General features: G+C 41.4%; 1 protein-coding gene across 8 annotated transcripts in view; it reads left to right on the top strand.

Moving 5' to 3' along the window:
* LOC134537004 (GATOR2 complex protein MIOS) overlaps positions 1-14,817 on the top strand; it is a 44,132-nt gene that overhangs the window by 13,630 nt on the left and 15,685 nt on the right. For all 8 annotated transcript variants that reach the window (XM_063377164.1, XM_063377165.1, XM_063377162.1 and 5 more), the window contains exons 4-9: positions 1,032-1,286; positions 4,192-4,384; positions 5,848-6,047; positions 9,223-9,407; positions 13,306-13,442; positions 14,590-14,715. In XM_063377164.1, the coding sequence (XP_063233234.1) occupies positions 1,032-1,286; positions 4,192-4,384; positions 5,848-6,047; positions 9,223-9,407; positions 13,306-13,442; positions 14,590-14,715 (1,096 nt within the window). The remainder of the gene's footprint in view (positions 1-1,031; positions 1,287-4,191; positions 4,385-5,847; positions 6,048-9,222; positions 9,408-13,305; positions 13,443-14,589; positions 14,716-14,817) is intronic.

Genomic DNA, 14,817 nt, shown 5'->3' with positions numbered 1-14,817 from the left:
CTCCCAGGATTTAGAAAAGGAAAAATAAGCAGGACACGATAAGAAAATCACGACTGATTTACCTCAAAACGTCGCATAAGAGATTATCTGGGAAGGAACATCATAATCCCTAGTGGGCCACAATAATATTATTTCCTCCTCTTCATAGCCTGAAATGGGGGCAAGAATTGTATTTCCCAGTAGTCTTATATTTAACGCCAGTTTGCACGTGTCGATGTATTTCTTTCAAAACAAACTTGACATGTGTTTAATAACATTAATATGTATGACTTGTTATAACGAGATCATCAAACCGTTGACTTAAGAAAACAAGTATTAAAAAACGATTTAAATAAAAAACCAGAAGTATAAAATGTTCAGTTTCCTTTTTCGTAAGGAAAAATCAGTAGGTACTTGAATTTCTGTGCATAAACATTTAGTGTTGTTTGCTCTCAAATTATTTGTTGGTAGGAATGATTTTTTTTTTTAGGATTTTGGGTGATGGAGGGAGGGGGGGGGGTCATTGTCATTGTTAGTTACGCAGTGTGAATGACTGTAGATGACGGGTGGCGCAGGCGTCCGAGGGAGTGGGGCTGATGTGTTTCTGATAGCAACTGGCGTGAAGTGAAGGACTGATGACCAGGGCCGGCACGTCCACACAGGCGAACCAGGCGACCGCCCAGGGCGCCAAGTAGCTGGGGGCGGCGCAGCACGACACATAACAGCTGATATGATAAATGTTTAACGATTATTGAAACTAGATGAAAATGGAATTTTTGTAACAGTTTGGAATGTTTATATATTGATATAAGCAAATTATTTAAAGTCCACGGTGACCTGTTTATGATTTGTAATAAGTAAAAAAAAAAAAAAAAAACACGTGCCTGCTTACATTTGATTGTTGACAAAATCTTAGGCTTACGTGATGTATTTTGAGGCAAGGAAATTTTTATTTTCTCGGGTGTCCGGCGGAGGGGACGGTGGTGGGGGCTGGGGGGGGGAATTAAGGTTTTTTGCCTAGGGCGCCAGTTTACCCTGCTGATGACTCGCAGTGCCGACGCACGCGCGGCAGTGCAACGCGGTGGCCTGGAACCCCGTGGACCCGGGCCTGCTGGCCGCCGCGCTCGACAAGTACCGCAGCGACCACTCGGTGCTGCTGTGGGACGTGCGCAAGGGCGACCCGGCCCGCCCCGCCGCGGAGCTCTGCAACTCGGAGGCCGCCCACTCGCTGGCCTGGCTGGGGCCGCAGCCCCACACGCTGGTCGTCGGCGCCAGCAACAAGCACATCCGGATCTACGACCTGCGCGGTGCGTCCCGTTTCTCTCCCGTTCTCCGACATTCCGCCGTCCCTCTCGCTTGAAGCTTCGTGTCAGATGTCAGGCCTGTGCCGACCTGTGCCGTCGCAACACCCATTTCGGGTTATATAGGGGGTAGTGGTGTCTCGGGAGGGAAAAAATACATGTTCAATATTACAGCCAGGGACGAGAGAAATCTCTCGGCGATCGAGGCCGCCACACCCCGGGAAAGTTTTGGCACTCGGACTCTGTGTATTCCTCTCGAGACAGGCTTTTATTTTTGTCAATATTCCATTTGACTTCGCCGGGAGATTTGCTGTTCGTTTGTGACGCAAAGCTTTGTGTCCGATGTCAGGCCTGTGCCAACCTTCCGCCAAGCGGTTGTCAGTATTCCATTTGACGTCGCCGGGAGATTTGCTGTTCGTGTGTGACGCAAAGCTTCGTGTCTGATGTTAGGCCTGTGCCAACCTTCATGCAAGTGGTTGTCAATATTCCATTTGACTTCGCCGGGAGATTTGCGGTTCGTTTGTGACGCAAAGCTTCGTATCCGATGTTAGGCCTGTGCCAACCTTCCGCCAAGCGGTTGTCAGTATTCCATTTGACGTCGCCGGGAGATTTGCTGTTCGTTTGTGACTCGCTGGGAAATTTGTGCTATTCGTTTGTGATGCAAAGCTTCGTGTCCGATGTCAGGCCTGTGCCAACCTTCTACCCAGTGGTTGTCAGTATTCCATTTGACTTCGCCAGGATTTGCTATTTGTTTGTGACGCAAAGCTTCGTGTCTGATGTGAGGCTTTGCATTTAACACATTATTAGAAGCCTAAGATTTGCTTGTGTGTGTGTGTGCATGCATGGGTGTGTGAATGTATGTTTTGTGTAATATATGTTTCGCTTGAATGAAGTTGGTTACTTAAAAAAAAAAACAAAAGGTGTCTCTACTTTTTGGTTTAATGAATGCTTATTATTAATATCAAGCATGGTTATTTTATAATTTTTATTGAATGATATTATGCATAAGTCCCAACTGGTTAATCTCTTAAATCAGTTAAAACATCACAAGCATTTTATGATTTTTTTTTACTTTGTGCCTGTGTTGTATCAAATAAGTGTAATTCAGCTTCATCGAGAATAATATTCACAGTTTTATTCAACTCGCCAATATTTTAAACAATCAATTTGATATTCACTTATCATAAAATTACTATTCGCATAGGCTTAAAGTAAACATATCTGAACTATTTCGATTTTATTATTTTGTATTTTTGCACATGTCTTTACATAGATTCACAATAATAATCATTAACTTCCTTAACTAATTGTTTATAAAAAAACTTTTCTACTAAGTAAGTACTTATTTAATGATTTTTATATTTTTTATTAACAAAAAAGCAAATTTTAATAAAAAATTTTTTTTCTCAAAATTATAGAAACCTGAGTTTTTATTAGTGTTTTGTGATATCTTCATTTTTATTGACTTACAAATTATGTACAAAAAATAAAGAGTTTTAAGATAAAGGTTACATAAACGGTTAATCCAAACTTTATAATTATAACACATGATTTCATGCTTTGAGTACATTCTAGGACTGACGTAAATATTTGCTTTTAAAAAAACAATATATATGGACTTATTTAGTAAGAAAAGTTTTTTTTTTACAAATAATTAAATATGGTTATAGTTTTACTAATACATTTATAATAATGTGCAGAAACTCTAAATATAAGAAGCAAAATAATTTAGAATGCTATCCCCTTAAAACTTATTGCAATTACGCAAACATTTACTACCTAATCTGTTACTATACTAGTACATAAATCTTTACTACTTAAAAAGCTTACTACCATGTGATGCTCTCACTCACACACTGATGGTTGTATGTGTGTGTGTGTTTTTTTAAAGCTACAAAGAGCTAAGTAATTAAAATTTAGGATCTTACCTTTTTATCTTAGCTTCTTATATTATTAATTTCAGCTTAAACCACAAGTTTTTTAAATTTATTTTTTAATTACTCATTGCTCAGTAGGACTTAGTTCTTGACAGTTGTCGAAGCCAGTATTCATGGCCTACAGTAGAAACATTACGTCAGCTGCTGTCACAGACTCGGTTGTGATAAGCTGGAGCCAGTTAGTTAATACCAGACTTACGTAATGTTGATAAGATCAGGAAAATATATAATATCATCGTATCATAAATGCTTAAAGAGACAAGAAACAACTAAGGGTTTCTTACTAAACAGACTGAAACTCAAACCCTTGTCTGGTTTTTCTGGAATTTTTAATGGCCCCACAGTTGTGGAGACTCGTGTTCGCATTTTTTGCAAAGCTTCAAAACATTTAAAGCTTAAGATTCGCTCATGAAAATATTCAGTTTTTTTTTGTGTTTTATATGTTTTGTTTGAACGAAGTTTGTTTCTTAAAAAAAAAATGAAGGTGCTCCTTTCGCTTTTATGAATTGTTCAGTATCATTATTAATTTTTTTTTATAATTTTTATTGAATGATGTTATACATAGAACCCAATTGGTTAGTCACTTAATCAGTTCAAACGTTGTAAACGTTAAACAATTTTTTTTTCAGTCCTATAGTTTAAAAAATAGTAATGTTATACATAGAACCCAATTGGTTAATCAATTAAAAAAGTTCAAACATTGTAAACGTTAAACAATTAATTTTTTTTTCAGTCCCATAGTTTAAAAAAATAGTGATGTTATACATAGAACCCAATTGGTTAATCACTTAAATCAGTTCAAACATTGTAAACGTTGAACAATTAATTTTTTTTTTTCAGTCCCATAGTTTTAAAAAATAGGTTGTACAGCTTCGTCGAGAACAGTATCCGCAAGTCAGTTTGACCTGGTGGATGTTTTAAACGTCGGGATGTGACGTTGGCGCGGGGCCCGAGTGGAAGCGGTGTGTCCGCAGACCCCGGCCGGCCCGTGAACTGCACCCAGACCAAGGCCGTGTACGGCATCGCGGCGGACGCCCAGAACGACTGCCAGCTGGCGTCGCACGTGGAGAACCAGGCGGCCATCTGGGACACGCGCAACTTCGAGAAGCCCATCCTGACGCTGGGGCAGAGCCGCCCCGTCAGCAAGGTGCTGTGGTGCCCCACCAGGTGCGTGGAGGTGTAGACCCTCCCGGCCCGCCCGTCCCGCCAGCGAACCGAAATGAAAATTTAAGTTACCAGGATACAAATAAAATCTTGCTCATAACCTGTAACTTTGAGCCACTGTAAACGCAGCTGAGAACAAAAATCTCACTGAAAGCTGCGTTACACCCCCCCCCCCCCCCCTCCCGGCCGGGACTTCCGGTCTGCCCGTCCCGTCAGCGAGCCGAGCGACTCGCAATCTCGCCCGGCACGTCCGTCGTGTTAATTTTTTTCCTCCCCCCACTCGGATGCTGCAAATTGACGCCGTCACGTCTTCACTTTCGGGAGGGGGGGGGGGGGGGTTTGTTCTCTTCTTAAAAGTGTAGCTCAGATAAATGATAAAATAAAAACTTAAACTAGCCATAGAGCTTCTCGGCATTATGACAAACAAACATAGCAAGTATTTTAAAAAATAAAAGTTGTGAAAAAGTTATAACTTTCATAAGGTTTCATTAGATATTAGAGGTTGTGTTTGTTTATGTTGAACTAACAATGTCAGGTTAATCTATCTGCTTCATGACAAAAAAAAACCTTGGTACCTAATATTAGGATATTTATCTATATAAATTCCTATATTGTACAACACACAAATTGGCTTATTGTAAGTTAGTTTCTATAAATACCACAAAATTGTAACTACAAATATTTATTAATTTTTTTATATTATTTACTGTTACAATCAAACGCACAGGGGCACACAAAAATCCACGTAAAAGCTTTTACCAAGTTCAACCTCATATTTTCACATCCGAGGCATTACATACACTTGATTCAATCGATGTGCAACCTGTGTGTACCGACACCTGAGCCGATACAATGACGTAAATCCTATTTCAAAGACGTGGGTGAGCTCTTTTGAATTACACGATTTTGAGATGCCGTGGAAATCACATATTTCTCCTCTTCGTTCCAGTAACACATATCGTAGCCGTAGTTAGCGCAGTCAGGTATCCGTCGGCGCTCCAGCCATCGGGAGGACGAACCAAAAAGGTCCGGACGATGCCGAAGATCATCTCTGCCGTCTCTCGGTAGCCGGAAGTCGACGACTTGTGTGGGTTCAATATTTGCAGAAACCGAACTTATAATTTGAGACAGAAAAAATTCGCGAGTTCATTTCGCGATACGCTAAAATACAAATAGTTATACCTCAGTGATGCCTCTGCTATTTGGCTCGCAACTCACCTGGATGACGCTTGACCAATGAGAAACACCCGACCAAAGCTTTATCGAATCACAGGCTGCTACGCTGAGACGTCTCACACGACAGCAGCCAATGGGTGGGTGGCATTTGACCGAGTGTACGTGGTACTATGGAGTTCATCCTACAGGTCATTGAACCCGCGAATTTTTCCGATCCCTAATTATAATACCGCTGTCGGGTGCCGGTACAGCCCTGAGGCCGGGGGCAGAGCGACGGTGGGTTGTCGCAGGCGCAACATGCTGGCGGTGCTGGTTCGAGACTCTCCCGCCGTGCTGCTCCACAACGTGCAGCACACGACCGTGGGCAGCGAGGAGGTGGAGCCGTGCGTGCTGGAGCGTGCCGTGGCCGTGCCGGGTGCCGGAGCGGGGCTGGCCTCCTTCTCCTGGCACCCGGCGCACGAGAGCCGGCTGCTCGCCGTGTCAACCTCTGGTGCGTCCCTCTCGCCCCCCCCTCGGGTCCACACCGTCCCTCTCCCCCCTTCTCTCTCCCCCTCACTCTCTCTCCCCCTCCCCCTCTCCCTCTCCCTCTCCCTCTCTCCACGTAGAGGTCTCGGAAGGTGCCAAGAAAAGAAACGGCTGCATGCAGTTATGTGCATGCGTTATATATAAGTTATACTTGCTTGGTGTCAGGGCCGGATCTAGAGGTCTGGAGGCCTCGGGGGCAGCAGAGGAGCGGAGGCCCCCTGGCCCCAAATCATTTTCCAAATTAGATGAACGATTTTATTTTCAGTCGAGTTTTCCAATAAATAATTCATTGTGAGATCAAGTAGATTCTCTTAGTATTAAAAAAAGAAAAAGAAAAAAAAAACACATGTAAATATAAACCGGAGACAAGAATTATATGAAATTAAATTTTAGTGTTAATGTCCATAACACATAACACATAAAACATATAGGTAAAATCATATTATTAAATTTTAAGGGAACAATTGAAGGAAAAATAATATAGATATGACAGACGTAAATCAGAATTTATGATTAAACACTGTTGGAATTCAAATATAGATTATTGTAGTTTGTTATAAGTCTATAAATAATATCATTATGAGCAGGGGCGTAGCCAGGGGGGGGGGGGGGGGTTTAGGGTTTCAAACACCCCCCCCCCCCCCCTTAGCACCAAATATTTAATTTCATAATAAAATTAATAAAATATTTACCATTACATTATTTAAATTTAAGTACCGAAAACTGCTAAAATAGCACTATTTTACACCTTAAAAACCAAATTTTCCCGGGAGAGAACCCTTGGACCCCCACCCTCCCCCCTTTAATACGGGTGGGACGGGGGGGGGGGGGGACATGCTTCTTAACACCCCCACATACACAAATCCTGGCTACGCCACTGATTACGAGTATGAAGAGTACACAGAGTAGAGCGTAAAGCGGGAATTGAGTTATTTCATGCTATGTGGTGATGATGCACCCTCGAGCTGAAAGTCCTCCCCCTGGCTACGCCCCTGCTCATAATGATATTATTTATAGACTTATAACAAACTACAATAATCTATATTTGAATTCCAACAGTGTTTAATCATAAATTCTGATTTATGTCTGTCATATCTATATTATTTTTCCTTCAATTGTTCTCTTAACACTTAATTATATGATTTTACCTGTATGTTTTATGTGTTATGTGTAGAGACCGGAAAAATTCGCGGATTCATTTTCGTGATATAGCTGAAATTCAAACATGTGTACAATTCTGCTGGTTCTGCTATTGGCTCACAGTTTTAACTGGAGTTCTCTCGGCCAATGAGAGACTATCGACCAATGAAGCGTCGAATCACAAGCTACCCAGTTTAGACGCCTCACAATTTAGCAGGTACCCAGTGAACGCGCGTGTTTACTTGAGATGTGCAGAGGATAATGGAGGCTATCCTAGAGGTACAGGGTTGGGTAATGACGTGTAAAATATTAATATTCTACATACGTGTAGAAAATAGTGTAGAAAATGTAGAATATGTAGACTATTCAGAAATAAATGAAAATCTACCTTTCAGGTAGTTGGAATATTCTTTAAGGTTATTCCCAGTATCCAGTATTAAGCACACTAGCTCTGAAACTGCTAAATATTCCTGCATCTTCAGCACAGATGGAGAGAGTATTTAGTAACTGGTCTTTCGTTCATTGTCCATTGAGGAACAGACTAACCTTTGAACGTTCCAAGAAGTTGTTGCACGTCTACCACACGCTAAAACTGTATGATGTTGCTTCTGATGAATATTGAGAAATTCTAAAGCTTGTGATTTCGGTTAAGTATCACTAGATGAAACACAGTGTGTTTGTTCCTTCATGAATACTTTCAATTTATTATTACAAAGTTATAAATAAATTTGACAACCAATCGTATCATGTTAATTTATGTACGCAAAGACACTCATTAAAAGCAGGCTGTAAAAAGATGAGTATTATACATGTGCAATATGTAGAAAATTCAATACCGTATTCACTCGCGTAATGTCCGCCCTCGCATAATGTCCGCACCCTTTATTTATATATCCTTAAAAGAAAAAATTAAAAATTCGCATAATGTCCGCACCAGTCGTCTACGGCGGGCAACACAACTTTGGCCACCCCTAAAGGACGCAGTACGAATGGAAAGTTGACGGCTCTGTAAACAAAGCCGTGACCTTGAGCTGTCCTTTCTCTCCTGTTCTGAAAGGGTGGGGAAATTCGTTGAACTGAACAAAGCACGGTAACGGTAAACACAGCTGACCAATGACCAACACGCACGCAAGTTCAAGGCATGAGTGCGTAAAGGCCCCGCCCGCGTATAAGCCCCCCTCCTTGTTTTGTAAACATTTTTGAGAAAAAATGTAAAAACGCATTTTTCTGGGTTTATCTGAGGGCAGGGCAGCTTGGCATGCATCAAACAACAAGCCATGTATTGTGAGCGGTGGGAGGTGATTTTGGAAGCGGCAGTGATACAGAGACTGGTGTTATAGTTTGTCCGTTCTCAGTAGGACCGTCGTGAGGCATGCCAGACGTAAGCAGTTAGTCCTATCTCAAACGACATAAAGATAAAGAAAGCTGGTCTCGCCCTCGCTCGCTGCCGCTGTGTTGATGTGGAGTGTTGACGGAGAAGAAGAGGGGAAGTGAAGGAGGAAGGGAAGTGGGTCAAGGATTCTAACACTCCTTTGTCTGGTTGGCTGGCTAGCTGGCAGGAGGGAGGTTAAGCCACGCCTCTGCCTCTCTCCCCTCCTGACACAGCGCTGCCTCTGCCTCTGCCTCTCTCCCCCCTGCGGAGTCGTTGCCTCTCTCACCCTCCTGCCGCGTTGTTGCCTCCCCCGCCGCCCTCATTCGAACAAAGACGCACGACTTGAATAGAACACAAAATTTTTTATTTTTGTATTTTTCCTCGCATAATGTCCGCACCCCATTTTTTTGGCCATAAATGTGGTCAAATTACTGCGGACATTACGCGAGTGATTACGGTATTTTACGTTACATATTCTACAGTAGAATATACACGTAGAATATACATATTCTACTGACCCAACCCTGCTAGAGGTAATTGAATCCGCGAATTTTTCCGGTCCCTAACGGTTCTTTGACCTTTGTCAGTGTTTTGTCTGAGTGTCTCTCGGGTTGGCGCGGCGCCGCAGGGACGCTGATCGACCACGTGGTGCCGGAGCGCATCACTCTGAACTGGTCGCCGGGATCGCACCTGGTCTGGACGCACGGCCGCCGCGGCCTGAAGCTGGTCACGGACCGGGACTGCGTGTACGCGCGGCTGGGGGACGTGGGCGTGGTCATGAAGCGGCGCGCCGTCGGCCAGTACGGGCTCAAGGTGGGTGCTATCCCGCGTCTCTGGGCTGGCGTGCCGTGGGAGAGAGAGGGACGTGGTTATGCCAACCCACATGAAACCTATTCCGAGCATTTCGAAGTTAAAGTTGATCATAAATTGTAATTCTCGTATTGATAACATAATGTTGGGTGTAATTTTAATGGTCTAGTATCAGGGGCGCAACAACAGGGGTGGGGGGGGGGGGGGCCAAGGGTATTTTGCCCCCCCCCCCTCCCCATTCTGAAACCTTGAAGTGGGGGCAACGGGGGGGCAAAGAAAGTGCTGTATAATCAATTTTTAGATAGTAAAACTGCTTAAATAGCACCATTTTCCACCTTGAAATACAAATTTTTCCCGGGGGAGGACCCCCGGACCCCCCCACTTCAATAGGGGGGATCAATGATTCTTTATAAAAAGGTATATTGCCCACCCCCCCTTTGGAAATTTAGTTGTTGCGCCCCTGTCTAGTATAAATACTGATATAATAATAACAACGACGGTACAATCAACCTTGTACTATTTTAATTTATTTTCAAATAAAATATAACAAAATTGTGGGTTGGTTCCTTTTTGCATAACTACGTCCAATATAAAGTGTTATATAGAGAAATCTAGAGCTGTAGGAATACATCTAGAGCAGCGGTTCCCAAACGGTGGGTCGCGACCCACCAGTGGGTCGCGGAAGGGTTACATGTGGGTCGCGACTCGATCCTAAAACTTATCAGAAACCATCGAATAAACTATCAGAAAAAAATAAGAAAAATCTAAACAAATCGAATTGTGTGTAAACACATATCTATTGTTAAATAAATAACTGTTTTGCTACATAGGTGCTTATATTTTGTCAACCATTTTCAAATCAGAACACAAATTGTTTATCAATAATCAATGGGTATCTTTAAAAAAATATATATATTCAATATTTAGTGGTAAATTATATATCCATAAGAAAGGGATACGATACACATAAGGTTTTTTACTACACCATGGACCGATAGACCGTAGAGGTATTCCTATAAGGAAACGTGGGTCGCCAGCTGAAAAAGTTTGGGAATCACTGATCTAGAGGGATAGATAGAGATAGAATAAGATTGAGAGATATGGATATATAAATAAGGGTACAGATATAATGAAGAGATAAAATGGGAGATATACCTAGATAGAGAGTTGAGAGAAATCTAGGGAAATAAGGAGATAATGTTTTGTTGCTGACTTCAAAAAAAAAAAATTGAAAGAGGCATTGCAATGCCTAACAGGCATTAGCTGTTATTAGTGTTTAAAATCCTCAGCTTCTTTCAAAAGAAAAAGCCGCGAGCAATCAAACGAGTATGATTTACTTAATCTGTATTTTATAATTAGAATCATATTTATTCATAAAATAATTTTTTTATATATTTTAATATATTACATTTTATGTATATCAAAATAAAGTAATTTAAATGGTAAACATAAAACATGTATTTAAAAATGATTATAATGTTATATAATTTATCATACTGTAATGTATTAAGAGTAATTATAAATCTTATCTGTTAAACAGTTAATTAACTTATTTTAAAAAAATATATTTTTAATTTTTTCGAAATTGTAAATCAATGAAATGTTTATTTTTATTTATTGCGGTCTTCTCGTCACGTATGGAGATTCGAGTGGCGACCGTAATGTAACGTGGCTGGAGAAATGAAACTAAAGGTGTTGTGCGAGTCTCTTTAGTGTTTTCAAGAATCTTATCCCCTGGTGTTAACGGGCATAGATCCCAGAGGGTGCGCCCGTACTTCTGGAATGATGTCAAATGGAAACTTTCTGTTTATTTTAAAGTTTTCTGCTTATTGCACGTATGCAGGCCAAAATATGGGCAGTATACAACATACAAGCACCGTATCCAAAGATGACATGTCGGTTAACCCCGTGTGTTTTACTCTCGGGCTGTGGCACCCCTTTCCCCTGCTGGTGTTTATGCCTAAAAATTACCTTGAAAATATGCGTTTTAGCCATTTTTAATGTTATAAAAATACAATTTAAAAATGAAACACCAAGCAACCCGGATTCGATCTTCGATCAAACACAGATTTCTCACGTGACGGATGTTGTCATTAGCAAGTGGATTTTCTCTTTTCATCAATGCTGTATTCTCATCCAATCACCTCTCGCCCATCCCTAATGAGCATAGTAAATTTTTTTTGGGAGAGGAATGAGTGATTTATAAAGATTGGCAAAGGAAGGGGTGCAGGCACTTTTGCAAGGGGTTATAAATAGGGACCTTATTTTATCATTTTATTTTTAGGACATTTCCATTTTTTAAACAGGAGATATCAGCGTATTGGTAAAAGCTTTTCATAAACTGACAGCACTTGGATATCATGAGCAGTTTTTAAAACACATATTTTTTTTTTTATGAACTTCTTCACTCTGTATGTGTGTCCAGGTAGACGGGGCCCTTAATCTGGCACCAATTTAACTGTTTGATTTCAGATTTATTACAGTGGATTCCGGCTGTTGATACTAGCCGCCAAATCACATTACAGCACTGCCGTCGTTTTAAGTTCGCTTATAGTTCATACTGTTGTATCATTAATTTTTGCACCAATTTTACAAACTAAATGGATTGGAAAATATTAATGTGTATTACATTTGATCTTGCATCTCTTTATTATAACACGTTTTGGCATTAATTATGTTAGCAAATTGTTCAAACAAAAATATGTGCTTATTTATTTTAATTCGTAGTTCTGTTCTAAACATGCTTATTACTAATGATTTTATTGTATAAATTGTTTAGTAAAAATGAGACTCTTTCAGTGAGATAAGTATTAAGAAATATTTTAATTTGATATTTGTTGAATAGTAACTATTTTTAAATTTTTATGAATAAAGACAATATATGAATATAAAAACAATAACACTGAAATCTCCTGTTTAAAAAATGAAACTGTCCTAATAATAAAACGATAAAATTGGGTCCCTATTTATAACCCCTTGCAAAAGTGCCTGCACCTCTTACTATGCTCATTAGGGTTGGGCAAGAGGTGATTGGATGAGAATACAGCATTGACGGAAAGAGAAAATCCGCTTGCCAATGACAACATCTGTCACGTGAGAAATCTGTGTTTGGTCGAAGATCGAATCCGGGTTGCTTGGTGGGTGATCGGTAGTCTGATATCTCGGTCACTGTGACCCCCTGTTTCAAACAGAAAATGATGATCTTAGAGGGAGAAAGAAGACATCGAAATCGAACGCGAGAAAATTTTTTTCCCGATAGTATGAAAAGGTGCTAGAAAGTCTGTCGTTAATATTGAGTTCCTTAATTTTATTTGTTTTGCTAGACTAAAGACCTAATTTTTTTTTTTTTTTTTAACAAAATTCATGTATACAGATTTTATTATGAGTTTTAGTTTTTGTTAAATAAAATGTTAAATATGAAATGAAATACCGATGGAGAGAGAACTAGGCTAGCTGGGGGATGTTGAAGGTTGGATTTTGGTTATTTATTTGTGAAAGATGGGTTAGTTGTCTAAAAAAAAAAAAAAAAAAAAAAAAGGACAGGGGACATTGAGGGAGACGTCATATGTGAGACTCATGTTGACGTCAGGGGCGTAGCCAGGGGGAGGGGGGGTGGGGTTTAGGGGTTCAAACCACCCCCAACCGCTTTAGCACCCAAAAAAATTAATCAATTTATTATTAATCACTCAAACAAATTTCGTATTAAAAATTAATAAAATATTTACCGTTACAATATTTAAAATTTAAGTACCGAAGAAAACTGCTGAAAATAGCACTATTTTACACCTTAAAATCGAAATTTTCTCCGGGGGCCATGCTTCTCAACACCCCCCATACACAACCACTGGTCGACGTGGTGTGGCTCCAGCGAGTGCCGCGTGGGCCGGGGATGTGCCCGCAGGAGCAGCTGTGGCTGAACGGCGACGTGGTGGACGACGACGAGAAGCTCCGGAGCGTGTGGCACTGGCTGTCCCTGAGCCACTCGCTGGTGGAGGACGGCAGCATGCGGGGCGTCCCCAGCCGGCTGCCCGGCGTCAGGTCAGGGCGCGCTCTCCGTGTTCACGCCCGCGGGCGCCGACTATCTCTCGTTTTTGTTGATGCGGGGCGAATGTCAGATCTGAATTGGTTCAAACCGATGGAAACGAACATCACCCAACACGTGGACCAAAAAAAAAAATTTAATACCATTTGTTTGAAATGGAAAATATTATAAATATATTACATTTCATATATATTACACACAAACACACACACACTTTATATACATACATACATGTGTGTGTGTGTGTGTGTGTGTAATTTCATCATACCGCTTGCAGTCAACAGTTAAATGTGCAGAAATTGAATATAGTTATAATAAATAACAACAAATGACAAGAATTCTAAAGGCTTAACACATAATGCAATACGTATATGTAGAATACAAAGGTTAAAGCAAATTCAAAGGGGGAAAAAAAATTATATTATATAGCATGGCATATGTTTTGGCAATAGTAAGCTCTTCTAATTTGAAGATTTTTTTTTTTACCGATTTTTGATGGCTTTACTTGAATTTCTTTTGAGAAATATAGTCTGTAAATATAGCTTGGCCGGATATTGCTGTATTTAATATTTTTATTATATTTAAGTTTTATTACATGAACACAGCCTGGCAAAATATGTAGCCAGTTGGAGCATTCGGGTATAAATTGAAATGTATTTATATTTTTTTATGTTTTATTTTTTATTTTTTTTTAAATTCCGTCTTTTGTACAGATGTTTTTTTTTTCGATACTTGGTGCACCACTCAACCCTACCGTATCCTTTCCAACTAGTACCAGTTGGAACGAACGGATTCCCCTACACGAGTCGCTGGGTAGCGTCTGCAGGCACTGCAGATATGTATGAGCCACGATCTTTTTCCAAGCTTTCTTTTCCCGGGGCAAGGCAGTTGTTTCAGCCGAGCGGGCAAGGGCGTCGTCTGGAGGGGGGGGGGTAGGGGGGACATGTGCCCCCCCCCTTGCCCCCAGAGCCCTAGAGATTAAAAAAAAAATACATACTTTTCCCACAACTTGCCTGCCCCCCCCCCCTCCCAGGCCATCGGCTGGCGACGCCCTCGCGAGCGGGCAGTTGCCTCGGTGTCCCCCCGCTCGGGGGGCCGAGCCCCGGGAGCTAACCTCGGACCCCCTGGCCTCGGTGTGCGCAGGTGCGTGCTGAAGCTTGACTCGTCCCAGCCGACCAACGGCTGCGCGCTGCTCAAGTCGGAGACGCTGTGCCTGCCCTGGTCGGACGTGGGGGACCCCAACCTGCACTCCACCGTCAGGATATACAGGTGGGTCCCGGCCGCGCGGCCCGGATCATCCGTGAGGTGACACTGCCCGCCTCGTGCTCCAGTCCGCCTCGTATTCACGAACAAGCACACTTTCTTCTAAAT

The sequence above is a fragment of the Bacillus rossius genome, chromosome 11 (genome assembly GCF_032445375.1).
Source record: "Bacillus rossius redtenbacheri isolate Brsri chromosome 11, Brsri_v3, whole genome shotgun sequence".
Lineage (NCBI taxonomy): Eukaryota > Metazoa > Arthropoda > Insecta > Phasmatodea > Bacillidae > Bacillus > Bacillus rossius.
Note: the sequence above shows the minus strand (reverse complement) of the source record. Positions and strands in the feature narration are given on the sequence as shown.